Consider the following 16,852-nt stretch of genomic DNA (forward strand, 5'->3'; position numbering starts at 1 on the left):
CGGAGTTTACCCAAACCCATGTCCATCGAGTCGGGAATGCCATCCAACCATCTAATCCTCTGTCGTCCCCTTCTTCTCCTGCCTTCAATCTTTCCCAGCATGGGGGTCTTTTCAAATGAGTCAGTTCTTAGCATCAGGTGGCCAAAGTATTGGAGTTTCAGCATCAGTCCTTCCAATGAATATTCAGTCCAACTCTCAGATCCATATGTGACCACTGGAAAAACCATAGCCTTGACTAGATGGACATTTCTTGGCAAAGTAATGTCTCTGCTTTTTAATATGCTGTCTAGGTTGGAACATTTCCAAGCCTTTTATAATTTCAGTTGGGCAAACAATAGTCTATGGATATTAATTTGGTTCCTGTTATTGAATCAGTGTGGTAGTCATTAGTGTAGTCCACCCAGTGTTTCCAAGTTTTCTGCCTTCGAGGAAATAGTAGGATTGTATTTTCTCTTTGCATTTAGGCATGAACATACAGCCCTGGGATTTCTTTGGAAGGAATGATGCTAAAGCTGAAACTCCAGTACTTTGGCCACCTCATGCGAAGAGGTGACTCATTGGAAAAGACCCTGATGCTGGGAGGGATTGGGGGCAGGAGGAGAAGGGGACGACAGAGGATGAGATGGCTGGATGGCATCACTGACTCGATGGACATGAGTCTGAGTGAACTCCGGGAGCTGGTGATGGACAGGGAGGCCTGGCGTGCTGCGATTCATGGGGTCGCAAAGAGTCGGACACGATTGAGCGACTGATCTGATCTGATCATTTTTGTCCATAGGCTCATTCTTGAGCAGAAGCTTTAAATAGAAGCTCCAGAAGCCAGCCTGTGATTTGCCACAGTTTCCAATCCTGCCTTCCTGGCCAGTCATGGAAGCATGGAGGTGGAAATTCTTTGGTAGACATAGAGATGGATGTAGCACAGATGAGCTTCTGTGTACATGCAGCTGAGTACAAAATAAATCTCTGGTGTCTCTAAACCACTGAGATTTTTGGAGTTGTTCATTGCTCTAACATAATCTGGCATTTCCTGGCTAATACAGTTAATATTATATAATTTGAAATTTGATAATTAGGAAAATGGTAAACAAACATCTTACTTTTGTCAGGAGGTAATTATATTTTAATGTCCTTTTTTCCCAACTTCTTCCACTTCTTCTTTCAATTATATCACCTTAGTGCCCTCATACTCCCTGATACCTGTGCCCTCTTCAAATAACTGGAGCCAATTTTGAGGGCCTCTCCCAGCCTGCAGTTCCTCACTCAGCCTGAATCTTTTTCCTCAAGCCTACATTTCCTTTTCAGTGCTTATATTTTAAAAGATGATAACCTGGAAAGATAAATGTTTTACCTAAAATCTTTAATGATAAAGATCAAAATTATGACCCCATAGTGAAAGTTTATTCATGAAAATCTGGCTATCTCAGTTTCCTCTTTATCATATTGGTGTCTACTTACTTGACATAGCCAGTTTTAAACTGGCTGTGATATTAATATCCATAACTCTTTGTTGGATTTGATCATATTCACCTTTATTGACTCTTGTAGTTCTGGAATTTTTTGGATAAGAGGGTAAAGATAAGAAGTGAAGGGGACACTGAGAAGATACTACTCAGGCAGAAGTATCTTTTCCATATAATCTTTCCACAGATGAAGGGGCTTCCTTTATAGCTCAGTTGGTAAAGAATCCACCTGCAATGCAGCAGACCCCAGTTCAATTCCTGGATGGAGAAGATCTGCTGGAGAAGGGATAGGCTACCCACTCCAGTATTCTTGGGCTTCTCTTGTGGCTCAGCTGGTAAAGAATCTAGCTGCAATGTGGGAGACCTGGGTTCAATCCCTGAGTTGGGAAGATCCCCTGGAGAAGGGAAAGGCTACCCACTCCAGTATTCTGGCCTGGAGGACTCCATGGACTCTATAGTCCATGGGTTGCAAACGGTCAGAAATGACTGAGTGACTTTCACTCATTCACTCCATGGATGAAAACTTCCTTCTAAACATGCAAAATCATCTTACATTACTGGAGGAGTTGACAGCAATGGATATGGGGAAAGGTGGAAATTAAAGCCTAGAGAGGGACTTCCCTGGTGGTCCAGTGGTTAAGAATCTTGCCTTATAATCAGGGGGCATAGGTTTGATCCCTGGTTGGGGAACTAAAATCCTATATCCCACATGCTATGGACAGCTAAGCCTGTGTGCTGCAAAAAGGAATAATAAAAAGAAGAAGCAGAAGAAAAAAAGCTCAGAGAACTACATTTTTGACTGTTCACAGTTTGATATGAAATATATGAATCCCTGGATTGGAATGTTTGCCTCCTAACACCTGGTGTTAGGAGAGTTAGTGGACAGTCTGATGGTGATGATGAGCAATTTTGAATCATGGAGCATGGCAAACTTAACTATGTGGTGGTAATCCCACCTTGGATGGAAGCTTTGCATTTGACAGAAAGTGAATACAGGATTTCTCAGAGAGAATGCATGTGTGAGAAGGGTTGTCATAACAGACATCACCCAAATTCCTATTTTGTAATGTATTAAAGACTCTTGATGAGGATTGAAGACATCCAGAAGAACCATGTCAAGTATCGAAAGCTACCATTTGTACCTGTTATAGTTTCACTGAAGAGTATCAAGTCTCTGTGATATTGAAATACTTTCTTGACAAACTTCTTCCTCCTTAAAAAAACAAATGTTGATTGGTTAATTAAAATTTATATCTCTCTTTTTAGGTGGTTCTTTGGAGCAATCAAGAGAACAGATGCTGAAAAACAGCTATTATATTCAGAAAACCAGACGGGAGCTTTTCTAATCAGAGAAAGTGAAAGTCAGAAAGGCAGTTTCGCCCTTTCAGGTATGGGAATTGTCTGTGTGATTTAAGTATGGATTTGAGAGTCTGTAGTCATGTTCTTCTGTGTGAACATGGACATGTTAATTTTAAGTTTGCCTTATTTATCTTCAGAATAGTATCAACAATAAGTGTACTGAACCGCTCTAGTAATATAAAAATTAGCAAAAAAAATTTTCTATGGTTAGAAGTATCTGTAAATAGTTTCAAATACATACTTTCTAGGTATGAAATGAAAACTATATGGATCTGCCTGTGTTTTCACACTTTTGCATTATCTACTAGTCTATCCTTCTAGAGAAATGATAAGCAAGAAGCAGAGTCTAAACTTGTCAGAATTGATCTTGCCATAATACTTTTTTTTTTGTTTTACATTTCATTTGTATTTGCCTGGTAAATAGAAAATGAATTGAAATCCTGAATGCCAATGTGCTTAATTAACCCATGACATGTAACATTTGGTCAAATGTAGTTTTCTGGCTAAGGGTCAAGTATGTGTTTACTTAATAATATCTTAGAAGACAAGAAGTGTAGGGAACCTCAGAGTTATCTTTAAGCATTACAGGTGCTTATATATTAGGTAGTCATCAGTCAAAAGCTAGATTAAATGTTTTAGATCCTAGCATTAAAAATCTAGAAGAAGAATATTTCCATGAGAAAAACCCAGGAAAAGTAGGATTACTTGAGTCATGTCTTTAAATAATTCCCAGGCTACAGTGACTGTTCTGAACACTTTATAAGTAGAATATTATGGAACAAAACAGCTTTATAGGCTTAGAATAAAATTACAAGGATATTGGCTGTTATGTGCTGAGAATACTCTAGCGCTTGCCTATGGATTTAGGAAGCTTTGTAGGCTCTACTTGGAGACCAGCATATCATTATAGATTCCTTTTCAATGAAGTCAAGCCATTTAGAGTCTTGCAAACAAATTATCTGATTGCTGTGTATTCACTGGGGGGCAAATAAATGCAGACCTTTATGTTCTGCTGAAAGGGAAATTTTCTCATTAGCCAGAAGGAGGGTGATACAGGAGAAAAATGGGGAAAACGGGTCTTTGATATATCTACATTCAAACAAACAAATGACCGAACAAGCCAATTGCTGACTTTGATTACCACTAACGATCTTCAGGTATATCAGTCATGAATTTATTTCTTAGTGCAGTTGTCTCCTAATCAGTCTGAATTGATGGTCTTCAATTTTGCTGACAGTTGTGCCACTAAAGGAAGGCAAATAATATCCCTTTTCTATCTCTGTCTTTCCCACATGAGTTTTCCTTCGAAGTATTGTCTTTATTCCTCCAGCAGCAACGGTTCGTAGCTGTCAGAGAAGAGCTTCACGAGGAAGCGTGATTTATTGATGCTGGGGCAGGCGCTGAGAAGCAGCAGCCCAAGGTTGGGGTGGGTGCTAATTGGCTTGTTGTGATCCTTGCACGGCTGTCAGCTCTTGTGAGGTCTGCGCTGATCTGGGGAGAGAGTTGGGGCCGTGACACCTCTCATAATGGCATGACACTAATTAGCTGTGGATTAGAGCAGTGCTTTTGGATATTACATATTATATGTGGTAGCCGGAGAATCTGTCTTCATTAGATGCATGACAGGTAGTTTTAGTGGCCTTACTGTTATTTGTCATTGGTAGAGAGTTGTTTTTCTGATGAAAAATGTAAAATTCTGGCTTCATGTCAACTGGTTCGGCTATTTCTTGACTTCAATTACTCTAAAGGAAATGATCATTGTTATTGCCATTAATATTAATTCAATGTTTGGTGTCCCATAAGCATTTATATTATTGTTTAAGGTACACTTTCAGAAAAATACATCTTGAAGGCTGAAAAATGACTTTCAGTTGAGTTTTTCAGAAAAAACACTGCATTGCACATAGTGATTTTACTTTAGATAACTGCATGGAAAAATCTCTAGAGGAGGAGAGGGAGTTCCAGATTCATCCTCAGTGAAACCCTTTCAAAAGCAGGTGATACTAGACTGAAGATAGTCGAGAAATGACCACCCTGAGGACATGAGACAAAAGGGTTCATCAGCAATATTCAGGTTGATACATCTAATAGCTGATATCATTTTTTAATACTATTTCTGGAACAAACGTTTGAGTGCCTACTCTGTGCCAGGCCTTTGTTAAATCAAGGGCATCAGGAAGAGCAGGGCACTGTCTCAGGAGGGTTATAACCCTCCTGTTGTGAGATGAGAGAGGGCAGGGGCCAAGTCTAGGAGAGGGCATTCGGAAGGCTTCCCAGAGGAGGCCGCATTTGTGTTCAGTTTGCCTCACAAGGTAGCGGGGTGACAGTGATTATTTCTGGCAAGGCCAACGCACAGGGTTGTGATATGTCCAGTGTTATGTGGAATGGAGGGTGGAAAGGGGGAAGGATAGTGCAGGGGGTGTGTGTGTGTGTGTGTGTGTGTAAAGCAGTGATGGAGGAGAGCAGGAATGGCCAAAAATGAGCCTGAAAAGTTGGAGCTGAACTGTTCAGGGCCTTGTATACCAGCGTGAGAAATGTGGACCTTTTTCTCTAGGTTCAAATATAGAAGGAGGTGTTAGGTAGAAAGTGCCTTGGGCTAAATGTTGGTGGCAATGTGGAAAGCAGAACAGGTGAACAATTTATAGGTGATGGTCTGGGGAGCAGGGCTTCCCTGGTGGCTCAAATGGTAAAGAGTCTGCCTGCAGTGCAAGAGACTGGGCTTTGATCCCTGGATCGGGAAGATCCCCTGGAGAAGGAAATGGCAACCCACTCTAGTATTCTTGCCTGGAAAATCCCATGGATGGAGGAGCCTGGTGGGTTATACAGGTCATGGGGTAGCAAAAAGTTGGACACAACTGAGCGACTTCACTCACTCTGAGGAGAAATGACAGGTAAACACAGAAGCATCATCGCTGCTGTCTGAAATCACAGGTGTGAGACAGCAGTCAGTCAGCATTCCATGGAGTGGGGCCTGGGAACCTACAGTTAGCCAGCTGCACTGATGCTTTGCTTGTCCCCAGAAGCCGCACGGCCCCTTTGTTACTCTCCTTTTTTTATGGGGCAAGTGCAGGAGTGGCCTTAGGGCGCTCGAGAGCAGTCTGAGTTTGTTGTTGTTGTTCAGTCGCTAGGCCATGTCTGACTCTTTGTGACCCCATGGATTGCAACACACCAGGCTTCCCTGTCCTTCACTCCTGGAGTTTGCTCAAACTCATGTCAATTGCATTGGTGATGCCATCCAACCATCTCATCCTCTGTCTCCCCCTTCTTCTCCTGCCCTCAGTCTTTCCCAGCATCAGGGTTTCTTCCAATAAGGTCTGTTCTTTGCGTGTGGCCAAAATATTGGAGTGTCAGCTTCAGAATAAGTCCTTCCAAAGAATATTCAGGGTTGATTTCCTTTAGGATTGACTGGATTGATCTCCTTGCTGTCCAAAGGACTCTCAAGAGTCTTCTCCAGCACCACAGTTTGAAAGCATCAATTCTTCAGTGCTCAGCCTTCTTTATGGTCCAACTCTCACATCCATACATGACTACAGGAAAAACAACAGCTTTGACTATATGGACGTTTGTTGGCAAAGTGATATCTCTGGTCTTTAATATGCTTTTTAGATTTTTTACAGTTTTTTTCCAAGGAGCAAGTGTCTTAATTTCATAATTGCAGTCACCATCAGCAGTGATTTTGGAGCCCAAGAAAATAAAACCTATCACTGTTTCTACGTTTTCCCATCAATTTGCTATGAAGTGATGGGACTGGGTGCCGTGATCTTAGTTTTTTAAATGTTGAGTTTTAAGCCAGCTTTTTCACTCATCTTCTCCTGTGAGCACACTAAAACTGCAACTAGCGGCAACATCCATCAACAGGAGGACGTTGGAACCCACCAAAAAAGATACTCCATGTCCAAGGACATAGGAGAAGCAGCAATGAGATGGTAGGAGGGTACAATCACATTAAAATCACCCGCCAGGTGGGCGACCCACAAACAGGAAGAACAATAGTACCAAAGAATTTCTCACACTGTTGCAAATGTTCTAGGCCCCACATCAGACTTCCCAGCCTGAGGATCTGGCAAAGGGACTGGGAGTCCCCAGGGAATCTGACTTTGAAGAACAGTGGGATTTGATTACAGAACTTCCATGGGACTTGGGGAAACAGAGACTCGTGGAGGGCACAGACGAAACCTTGTGTGCACCCGGAGCCTGGGGAAAGGAGACTGAGCCAGACCTGCCTGCCAGTGCTTGAGGGTCTCCTTCGGAGGGGTGCGTTGGCCGTGGTCTGCTGTGCGGACACGGGCACCGGCAGCAGCAGCAGTCCTGGGAGGCGCATGTTGGCATAAGTCCTCTTTAGCTCTGCCATACAGCCCATGGGCTCCAGGACTGGTTTGCCTTTCTGGGAATGGGTCGCCTCAAGCCAAACACCTAACAGGGAGGGAGCACAGGCCCACCCATCAGCAAATTGGATTAAAGGTTTACTGAGCATGACCCTGCCCACTAGAGCAAGACCCAGTTTTCCCCACAGCCAGTCCCTCTCATCAGGAAACTTGCACAAGCCTCTTAGCCTGATTTTGGATATCAGCTGTTTGCAGGGTGGTTTGGAAAGCCCAGCTCCTCTGGGCTTTGGCACTGTGGGAAATTGTAGCTCCTCTTTTGTGGAAAAGGAAACCATAGGACCTGTCAGAAGTATAATAGAATTCAGGTGCAGCCCTTCTTACTGCTCAAAGCGGGTTGTGGGGGGACAGGCCCAGTGGGCCCAGTATCATGCAGTTTAGAAGGAGCTCCTGGGGCTTTTTGCTAGAGAGTCCTGTTTGTCTCTGTCAGTGATGGCTTGAATCAGGGCAGAGGTTTAGCAAATAGAGGATAGGGCATGGAGGTGAGAAATATTTAAAAGATAAAGCTGACAGGAATTGGTGGCTGATCAGAAATGAGATAAAATAAGGGAGAATGGATAATCTATGGTAACTGTGATTGGGGGAAACTAGTCACCTGAGCCATGATGAAGTCCATGCGAAGACATGCTTGGAGAGAGGAGAGGGAACCAAAGGAAATTAGTTCAGAGGTGTTTGAAGCAATTGCAGGAGGGCATATCTATTTTTTAACTTGTGTCTGCTGAACTGAGAACTCACTGTGATACATCTCCATTACATTGAACACATAGGTCCCATGGAATGTGCAACACTTTTATAATAGTACTTTGTGATTGCTTTGAAGCCTGCTATCTACTCTTGAGAATATAAGGTAGGTCTCTGCAGCAACATAATTTAATTTTTAAAATAAATATACTAGAATTTTTAGAACTGAAGTATCACACAAATAGCAGAACTGCCTTTACAGAAAGGATATCACTTTATGTGAAAGGCCATAGCTGGGGCAATTTAATATGTTAATATGTTCATTAAGGGCAGCTTCAATACTTGGAAGTGGCCAGAATCACTGAAAGAAATTTCTGAATCATATGGCTGATTAACCTGAGTTATACCATGGACTTATAACTTGGTAAATATATCTGCATGCCTTCTAAATTCATTCTGAAGGCAATTCAAAAAACAATGCGAACAGCAGCAGCTTCGTCAGGGAAGAAGTGTACCCTTTCATGTTGACCTTGTGTGTATCCTTCATGTTGAACTTACATATTCAAAGACTCATTTACATTTATGAGTTACTCTTTCAGTGTAGGTAAAAACGTGCTTTTCAAACTAGGTGATACACTCCTTGAGCCGAAGCAACATACTTTTATTGCTTCTGTTTCATGCTTCTTCTCTATCTCCATGGTTTCTAGAACAGTTTGTAAAGATGGTAGATGCTCAAACACTCATGTATTTACCCTGTCGTCTACCAGCAGCAAAGATAAGCAAGGCCATTGTCGCTTTGTTAAACCTCAGAGGTCTGGACCATGTAAGATCACAAATAATCCTGTGTGCTGTGTTTCAGGCTTCTTTTAGAAAAAAGACAGCTTCTCCCCTTAACAAATTAGTTGTTTGCAGGTAATAAGACTTGTAGGGGAGACAGAATTGGAGAAGGATGTCATTGGCACTGTGGCCCTGTATCTCTCTGCCTGGCCCAGAATTCAGACCCAAACCCACCTTTCACTAACCGCTGAGATACCACTATCGCTCCCAAACTTTCTAAGACCTGCTGACTCATTCTAATCGGATGCTGACCAATGGCCAAAGGCTGTGTGTTTCATTATCAGTCCCCCCAGCCTCCATTTAGTTTTCATTTAAAATTAATGTGGACATAGTGGCCACAAGAGAATGTCAGGAATTCTATTACTATTAGCCATGGATATAAATACAATCGTATATCCCAAGGAAGGGCAAGTAATAATTGGTTGGGAAAAAAGTGCTCCTTCAATTTATTATGCAATGAAATGTCTATGGATTAGGGAGCATTTTGATATTGGTTAGAGATGTTTTGCTTTTTAAAAAGTGCAAACGGTGCAGAAAGAAAATTCTATGTTAACAATTCCAGTATCTCACATAAAATGTATTAAATTTTAAACATGTTGGTGCCATCTTAGAAAATGCCTTTTAATTAAAGTCATAATTTAGTTGTGTTCAACTTAATTGCAAATATCACTGCCCATAATAGCAAGTGGTGTTTTTTGGTAAGTAATCATATTATGCCTGCCTTTTCTTAACATTACTACTGATAAATTATATTTCAGATGTTTTACTCTATAAAGTAAAATTAACATTTTATTATGTAGTACATATATCTATGTTTATGTCTGTATACACATACACACACACACACACACACACACACGATACACAGGCAAAAAACTTTTGTCTCCAGGCATCCAAATTCAATATGGATTATATTTTTGGATAGTAGGACATTGCCAGACCTGAGGTGTCAAACCAGTTCTTTCTGGATCTTGGGCTTTGATAATATATGAACTTGATGCTTTCAAACTGGGGAAAAGGGGGAAGGATTAGGACAAGAGTTGAACAGCGGAATACAAAGGAGGCATAGATAAGGAAGAACGTTTGAGGCATTGTGCTGAGTTTTTGATTGAACAGGAAACTAAGATATCTTGACTTTGGAAAGGAAAGTCAGAGACTCAAAGGCCTTCCAACTCCTCCTCCTTACCACCAGCCTTGAGAAAGTTAGTTTAGTTTATATCTCAGGGAAATAATAACTAAATAAATGTTTATATTTCAAGGTTACCTGATTCTTAAATAAAGTGTCCAGTTTCTTTTTGTTACACTAAGTGGAGAAAACATGTTATTGAAAAAACAAAACAAAACAAAATTGTAACATTAAGCCTAACAAGAATATTTCACACGATGTTTACACAAACATGGATGTTGTCTACAATGCTGAATGCTATATGTGTACCTTTATTTTAAAACCAAAATACTAGGCTGACTTCTATCTTCTGGTCCCCCCTCTTCGCAACTGCCGCCAAGCAGGGCTTTCAGTCAAGCATGTGCTCTCTCTAGTGGCATATCAAGAAATAGCATGCCGTTATGGAAACAATAGAGGTTTTTTTGGTTTAGATTTTCTGTTTCCACGACTCATTAATTTATAGAAAGGGGAAGAATATCTGATTTTTAGTTGAAAAGAAGTTTCTAATTTTAAAATATCTCTAGCATCTTGTGCTATAAATAAAACCACATCCAACTGGCAATAATTTTATTAATTTCAAAAAATTGACCAAGCTTTGTATTTTCTTAATGATTCAGGTTATCTATTTTCCCTGTCCTGATAGTTACATAAGATGTGTTCATGATATACAAAGTAAATGAAATATACACAATCCAATTTAATAAATGAGTAGCTCTAATTTTTAAACTATATATTTCAAATGATACATGTATATTAGCTACTTTATAACTATTTGTCAGCATTGCATCAATCATGAAATCATTTCTAATGCATCTTAGAAACATGCTTTGCCTCAGGTTATTAGATGCTTTGGCAAGGGAACTACAAATTAAGAAAGTATTCTGTTGTCTTAAAAGTCTAGCCATGGCAGAGACTAAATTTATTTTCCTATTTGTTTCAGTGGGTCAGGGGCCTTCCTTAAATCCTCTTTCACAGCTATCTCCTTTTCACTTGCAGAAATCTTTTTCCAGAAGTAAAATATGGAGGAAAAACCATAAAAGGAAAGAAGCAAAAATTATATTTCTATTTTCATGTACTTTTAGTAAGCATCATTTTCTTTATATCTTTTATGTGTATAATCCTGAACAAAATGATGATCCAAGCCTTAAAGAACTTGTGATTTATTCATTCATTCATCAAATACTTATTTAATGCCTACTATGTGCAGTTGGTATTCAGAAGGCTGGGCTACAATGGTAAACCTGACAGTCCCTGCCCTCATGAAGTGTACCTTCTAGTTGGCAGTGGAGGGGAAATACCAACTAAATAGAAAAGACACACTTTTATAGGAAAGGTATCTACTTATTTGTTGTGTTAACTGTGGTTTTTACAAGACTAAGCGAATAGTTGAAATCAGGGAAAACATTTTGATTTTCTGTATTGAATAGTGATGGATTGGAGTAGAAATGGGGATTGCTTCCTTACACTGGAAATTTGAGAGAAATCTGGAAGCAGAATTTTATTCTGAGGTTATCTAGGTTGGGACAATGAGGTCATCAGAGTGACAGTTGGATTCTCCCGTCAATAGTAATAAACTCAGCAGCATGGTTGCATGGGTTTGGCTTTTTTCTCTTAGTAGCAATGTGGCTTTGGGCAAATCACTCAGCCTCTGTGTGCCTCAGGTTCCTCCTTAGCAAGCAAGAAAGAGTTAGTTGCTCAGTTGTGTCCAACTCTTTATGACACCATGGACCTCCTCTGTCCAAGGGATTCTCCAGGCAGGAATACTGGAGTGGGTTGCCATTTCCTTCTTTGGGGGATCTTTCCAACCCAGGGATCGAACCAGGGTCTCCAGCCTTGCAGGCAGACTCTTTCCTGTGTGAGCCACCAGGGAAGCCCTCTTTAGTAAAATGGAGATTAAAGATAGTATCTACCTCCTGGTGGTATTTGGATTAGACGAGTTAGACCAGTTAATGCATGAGAAGTGCTTAGAACACTGCCTGGCACTAAGCTGGCAATGTAAATATATGTTATTGTCATTAAAATTCAAACCTAAGCCTTTGGAGAGCTTGTACCATGATCCTAGCTTAGTGTCATGGCTTAATGATGGGACTCTGAAACTGTCAATATGGTCATTGCTGTCTGGGATGGCAGGAAGAAGACATTGGCTTTGTTCTTTTCTCTTTGAAATTTGTGCTGTAACTTCAGCACTTTGCTATATTTATTTTGGTAATTTAGGTTGCAAAAAATGAGGGTTGGATACTTTAATGAAGCTGCTATTGGGTGGGAGGGTTGCCCAGTAGACAGGGCAGAATCCTAAGCGTCAAGCACTATACTCCACATGCAGCCCATTGTCTTTTCCTGCAGGTGCCTTTGTCATAACGATGAGTCTTCAGAATTTTCAGATTTTATATAAATGTTTAAGTTTGTGTCCCAGTTTTCTCTTCTGGAAAGTAGCAGTCATAATTTTTCTCTACCTCATTCGAATGTTATGATGACTATGTTTATTTCCTTGTTAGAATGCTAGACATTAGAGAATCTGAACTGGAAAGGACTTTCAAGACACTTATTTTGTAATTGATGGAATTGGAGACAAGACAGAGTAAGTTGCTCATCAAAGGTAACCTAACTAGATCTGAGCATGCTGCTGCTAAGTTACTTCAGTCGTGTCTGACTCTGCGACCCCATAGACGGCAGCCCACCAGGCTGCCCGTCCCTGGGATTCTCCAGGCAAGAACGCTGGAGTGGGTTGCCATTTCCTTCTCCAATGATGAAAGTGGAAAGTGAAAGCGAAGCCGCTCAGTCTTGTCCAACTTGCAGCGACCCCAGGGACTGCAGCACCAGGCTCCTCCATCCATGGGATTTTGCAGGCAAGAGTACTGGAGTGGGGTGCCACTGCCTTCTCCAAGATCTGAGCATAGCTAGTTCCAAAATTGGATCTTTGGGCAGCTTTTAAATCTTGTTCAGAAGTCACATTGCTTTCTTTAAAATATCCTGGATCAATCAGATGTTGATCCTGAATCTCAGTGGTTTACTCCTGTGACACGTTGATTGGTCACACTTGGTTAGATTCTGTCCCAGATAGAAAGCCTAGGTTTATTTCCATATAGCTTTCGTTCTGGGACTTAGGTCAAAGTAGTAGCCACTGACCCAGCTATGGCACTCTCCTGGTGGAGAGCAGAAGGTTGAAGGGGCAAGGTGGGAGGAGACCTGCTATTCAAACTCTTTACAACTTTTCCTGGGATGTGCCATATGTTGTTTGCCCCCACTCCATAGCAAGTTACACACCCACATCCTAAGTCAAAGTGATGGGGAAGGATGCTGCACCTATTAGAAGCCAAGAAAGAATGATTGATTCACTGGCCTCATGTCTCACATAATTGTGTGTATGTGTGCATGCTCAGTTGCTTAGTCGTATCCAACTCTTTGCAACTCTATGGACTGTAGCCCACGAGGCTCCTCTGTCCGTGGAATTCTCCAGGCAAGAATACTGAAGTGGGTTGCCATTTCCTTCTCCAGGGGATCATCCTGACCCAAGGATTGAACCCATGTCTCTTACTTCTCTTGCACTGGCAGGCGAGTTCTTTACCACTAGCGCCTCTAATTAAATGCTATCAAAGGGCTCAAAAGCCAGTAGGAGAAGGCCAGTGTAAATACGCAGGAGCAGCACTGTGGAATGAATTCAACAGCAGAAGTCTATTAACAGTGGGATATGAAGGACCAAGTGAGTCACTGCTTGCTCAGGTCTGGAGGCTTAATCGAGGAGGAGAGCCTGAGCTGGAGCTTGAAAAATGAACTTGTCTCTAATATATAAATAGAACAACATTCTAGTTGGAGTAAATAGTTTGTGCAAATGCACAGAAACAGGAAACATCATGGTGTCTTCCAGAAACTACCAATAAGTGTTTAAACCTTGAGGGTAGGGTGCAGAAGAGAATTCCATTAAGGTGTATGACCATTAGGCAATGGGGCACACTTGAAGAGCTTTAAAAAGGAGAATCATAAATTCAGATCTGGGTTTTAGAAGGTGACTCTGGTGACTGTGGAAGATAGACAGAGATGTTGGAGACAGGAAAGCAGCGGCCCAGAAGAGAGAAACTGAGGGGACACGCCATAGGGTGATGGTGACGGGGAGTACAAATAGATAGGATATAATGCTCAGTTGGAGATGAGAAATCAGGAAGACAGAGGAATCAGGGGTGATCCTTGAATCTCTAGCTTTGCTGTCTGGGTTTCAGGATGGCAATGCTATTCGCTGAGAGAGAATATTCAAGTGGGGAGGAAACTGGGGAATAAGATCATGGGAATTAAAGTTGTGACTTGGTACATCTGAGGTGCCGCAGGGGTCAGGAAGGTGCACTGGAGAGAGAGACTGGGGGGTCATCGCACCTCTAGTACAGTCAGCTGAAGCCGCGTGTCTGCAGTGTTATCAAAGATAGTTGTGAGAGCTGAGGTGGTGGTCCAGGTCAGAACCAATATAGAAAGAAGATGTAGGCAGAGAAGACTCAGAACGAGTAAATAAGAAAAGTGGAATCACAGCATTGGATGGAAGAATGTTCAACCTGTGTTTCCCTTAAAAGGTGTCAGTTGCAGAAATAGACCTTCTCTGTAGCATTATCCTAATCTTGGGATTAAATAGTACCCATAAGCCTACTTGCTCCCTGAGCTGTGAGCAGTGACTTGTGAGGGTAGCTTAAAAATACTTGCTGTTTGGCAATAGAAGGAGACAGTTGGTGGAGGGATTAAGTGTGTGGTATGGGATTCAGCATTTTGTTGCCTGGTTTCAACTCATAGAATGAAAATTTACCTGCTTTGTATCCAGGGGAAATTTACTTAATCTCCCTCTACTTTGTTTTCTGCTCTGTAAAACAATGAAGAAATATCCACATCCCTTAGGGTTGGTATGAAAATTAAATAAAATATGACATAAAAAGGCACTTAGCACAGTGCTTGCTTAAGGCGGGTGCTCAATAAAAATCCAGTTGGTTTTATGTTTGTGCGTAAAGAGTACTACCTTTTGCACAGGAAGATGGAGGTGTTGCGCCCCCTTGCACTGAAACATGTACTTTAAACTCTTTTTCTGGGGATAGTGATGAATCATGGTGAGTATCCATGGTTGTTCACCTGATTTATACCTGAACTAGTCACAGGCATTAGGAAGATGGTTGGCCTGCCTTCCAAAAGCAGCCTATGACTAGGAGATGGCTTGTCTTTATGTGACATGTTTACTTGAACATGACCAGAGCTGTGTTTGCCACCAGCTATGACAAATGAAGCCAAATCTGAACAGACCTGTGTACACTTCACCTAATACTTGTCTGAACTAAACAGCAGGAACACATCTTATATCAAGGGTCCTCATTGGGTATGGAGAATGAGAGCTCTCTGCTTTTGGAAATGTGAAGGAATAATGAGCAAATGACCAAAAGTTGTCTTGCATATGTGAAAACAATGAAAAATGGAAGGAGACAGTATTCTGCTATGAAAATCAATTAGTTAATACATGAGAAGGTCCTTTGTATTTTCCCAAGGAGGTAAAAATTCATTTCAAAGTATTTCAATTATCTTTCATTACATTTCTCCATGACTTTCATGTTCATTCTGTTTAACATGTCTACTACTCACTGAGATGGGGTGCAAAGAAGGAGAACAGGGATTCAGGGCTTGAGTTCTCCATCACAGAGAAGGCTTCCTGAGAGTTTGGGGTGAGTTTGATAGGGAAGATAAAGGTGGTATTCTAAAAGTCCTCAAACATTCTCCTAAGAAATCAGTCAATTTCTTGAAAAAAAGAGAAACAAAACAGGAAACAGGAAATAATTGTTAAAGGTTTCTCCTATTTCTACTGTCATTAACAGGGCACCCTAGATGACTAGACGTGGATTCCAGCCCTGCAAACTACTAGCAGTTGATTTTGAAACTCTAGGTTCATTAGTAAAAGAGGGATTTAGACTCAGTCATATGTAAAGTTTCTTGCCATTCACGTTTCATGTTTTCCTTTTTTTGATAGACTAGTAGAATTTGCAAAAGCTGTCTAGACTAATATTGCTTTTCCCAAGAAATCCCTTACAATTTTAAGTTTCTAAGTGGAGCATTAAACCTCCCAGAAACCCCAGAGAACCAGCCTGTCCCAGTGTTGGGCAATTCATTTAATTAGAAATTCTTTCTTATGTTTGGCAGATATGCCATTTTATTTGATTGTATATCATTTCATTTGTGAATGTGTTTACTTCTACAAAAGCTTTCAAGTTGGCTTACATTGCTGAAACAGAGCTAAACATAAAAAAATAAGCAAACATTAAAAAAAAAACCCGTAAAATACAGCTAAACAGTAAAAAAGACAAATCAATGAAAAAGAACAGAGAAATAGATCTTGCTGAGCCTCTAATGGGAGATAATTATCACAGTTTAGAAATCAGTTTAGCTTGGGGTTCTCTTGCAGTTAAGGCAGAAATGGAACCATATTGTGCTTCTCACTGGGTGATGTGAGAAGAGATGCATTATGATTTTAAGTGTCAAGTTCAAAGAGAAATGAGTTCATAGAGGTCTTTATATAAAGAATATCAAGTATCTTAATAGACAGTCTTGAATAATGTGTGTGGACATTGTCTCAGGTGGTTAATTATGTTGCCTCTCTATAAAGTGGGAAGCATTATGTATATGCTTTTATTTTAAATTCACTATACTTTTATTACAGTTGGTTTGAAAAAACAGAATGAGTAAAATATTCACAAATCTGCCAATCTAGCACAACTATTATCCTGTTGGCAAATTAAATCATCTCAGCCCTCATGCAATTATGGTTTTCACAAGAACCTCAGCTGGGTTTCTTCAGCAGGAAAGGACCCCAGGACATAGCAGCAGCCAAATGTATCCTCATGTTTGTAATTATACTCTTAATTTTTTACCCCACTTATTACACTGAACACATGATATATTTTTCTTGTTACTACACAATTTTTATGATTTTATTTTTAATTCTCAATTTTAAGATT

The 16,852-nt window shown here is 40.7% G+C and overlaps 1 protein-coding gene across 1 annotated transcript in view; it reads left to right on the plus strand.

Annotated features, from left to right (window-relative positions):
* Positions 1-16,852, plus strand: part of FRK (fyn related Src family tyrosine kinase) — a 102,154-nt gene that overhangs the window by 59,340 nt on the left and 25,962 nt on the right. Inside the window, exon 2 of the mRNA XM_005907401.3 lies at positions 2,727-2,848. Within this exon, the coding sequence (XP_005907463.1) occupies positions 2,727-2,848 (122 nt within the window). The remainder of the gene's footprint in view (positions 1-2,726; positions 2,849-16,852) is intronic.

The sequence above is a fragment of the Bos mutus genome, chromosome 9, assembly GCF_027580195.1.
Source record: "Bos mutus isolate GX-2022 chromosome 9, NWIPB_WYAK_1.1, whole genome shotgun sequence".
Lineage (NCBI taxonomy): Eukaryota > Metazoa > Chordata > Mammalia > Artiodactyla > Bovidae > Bos > Bos mutus.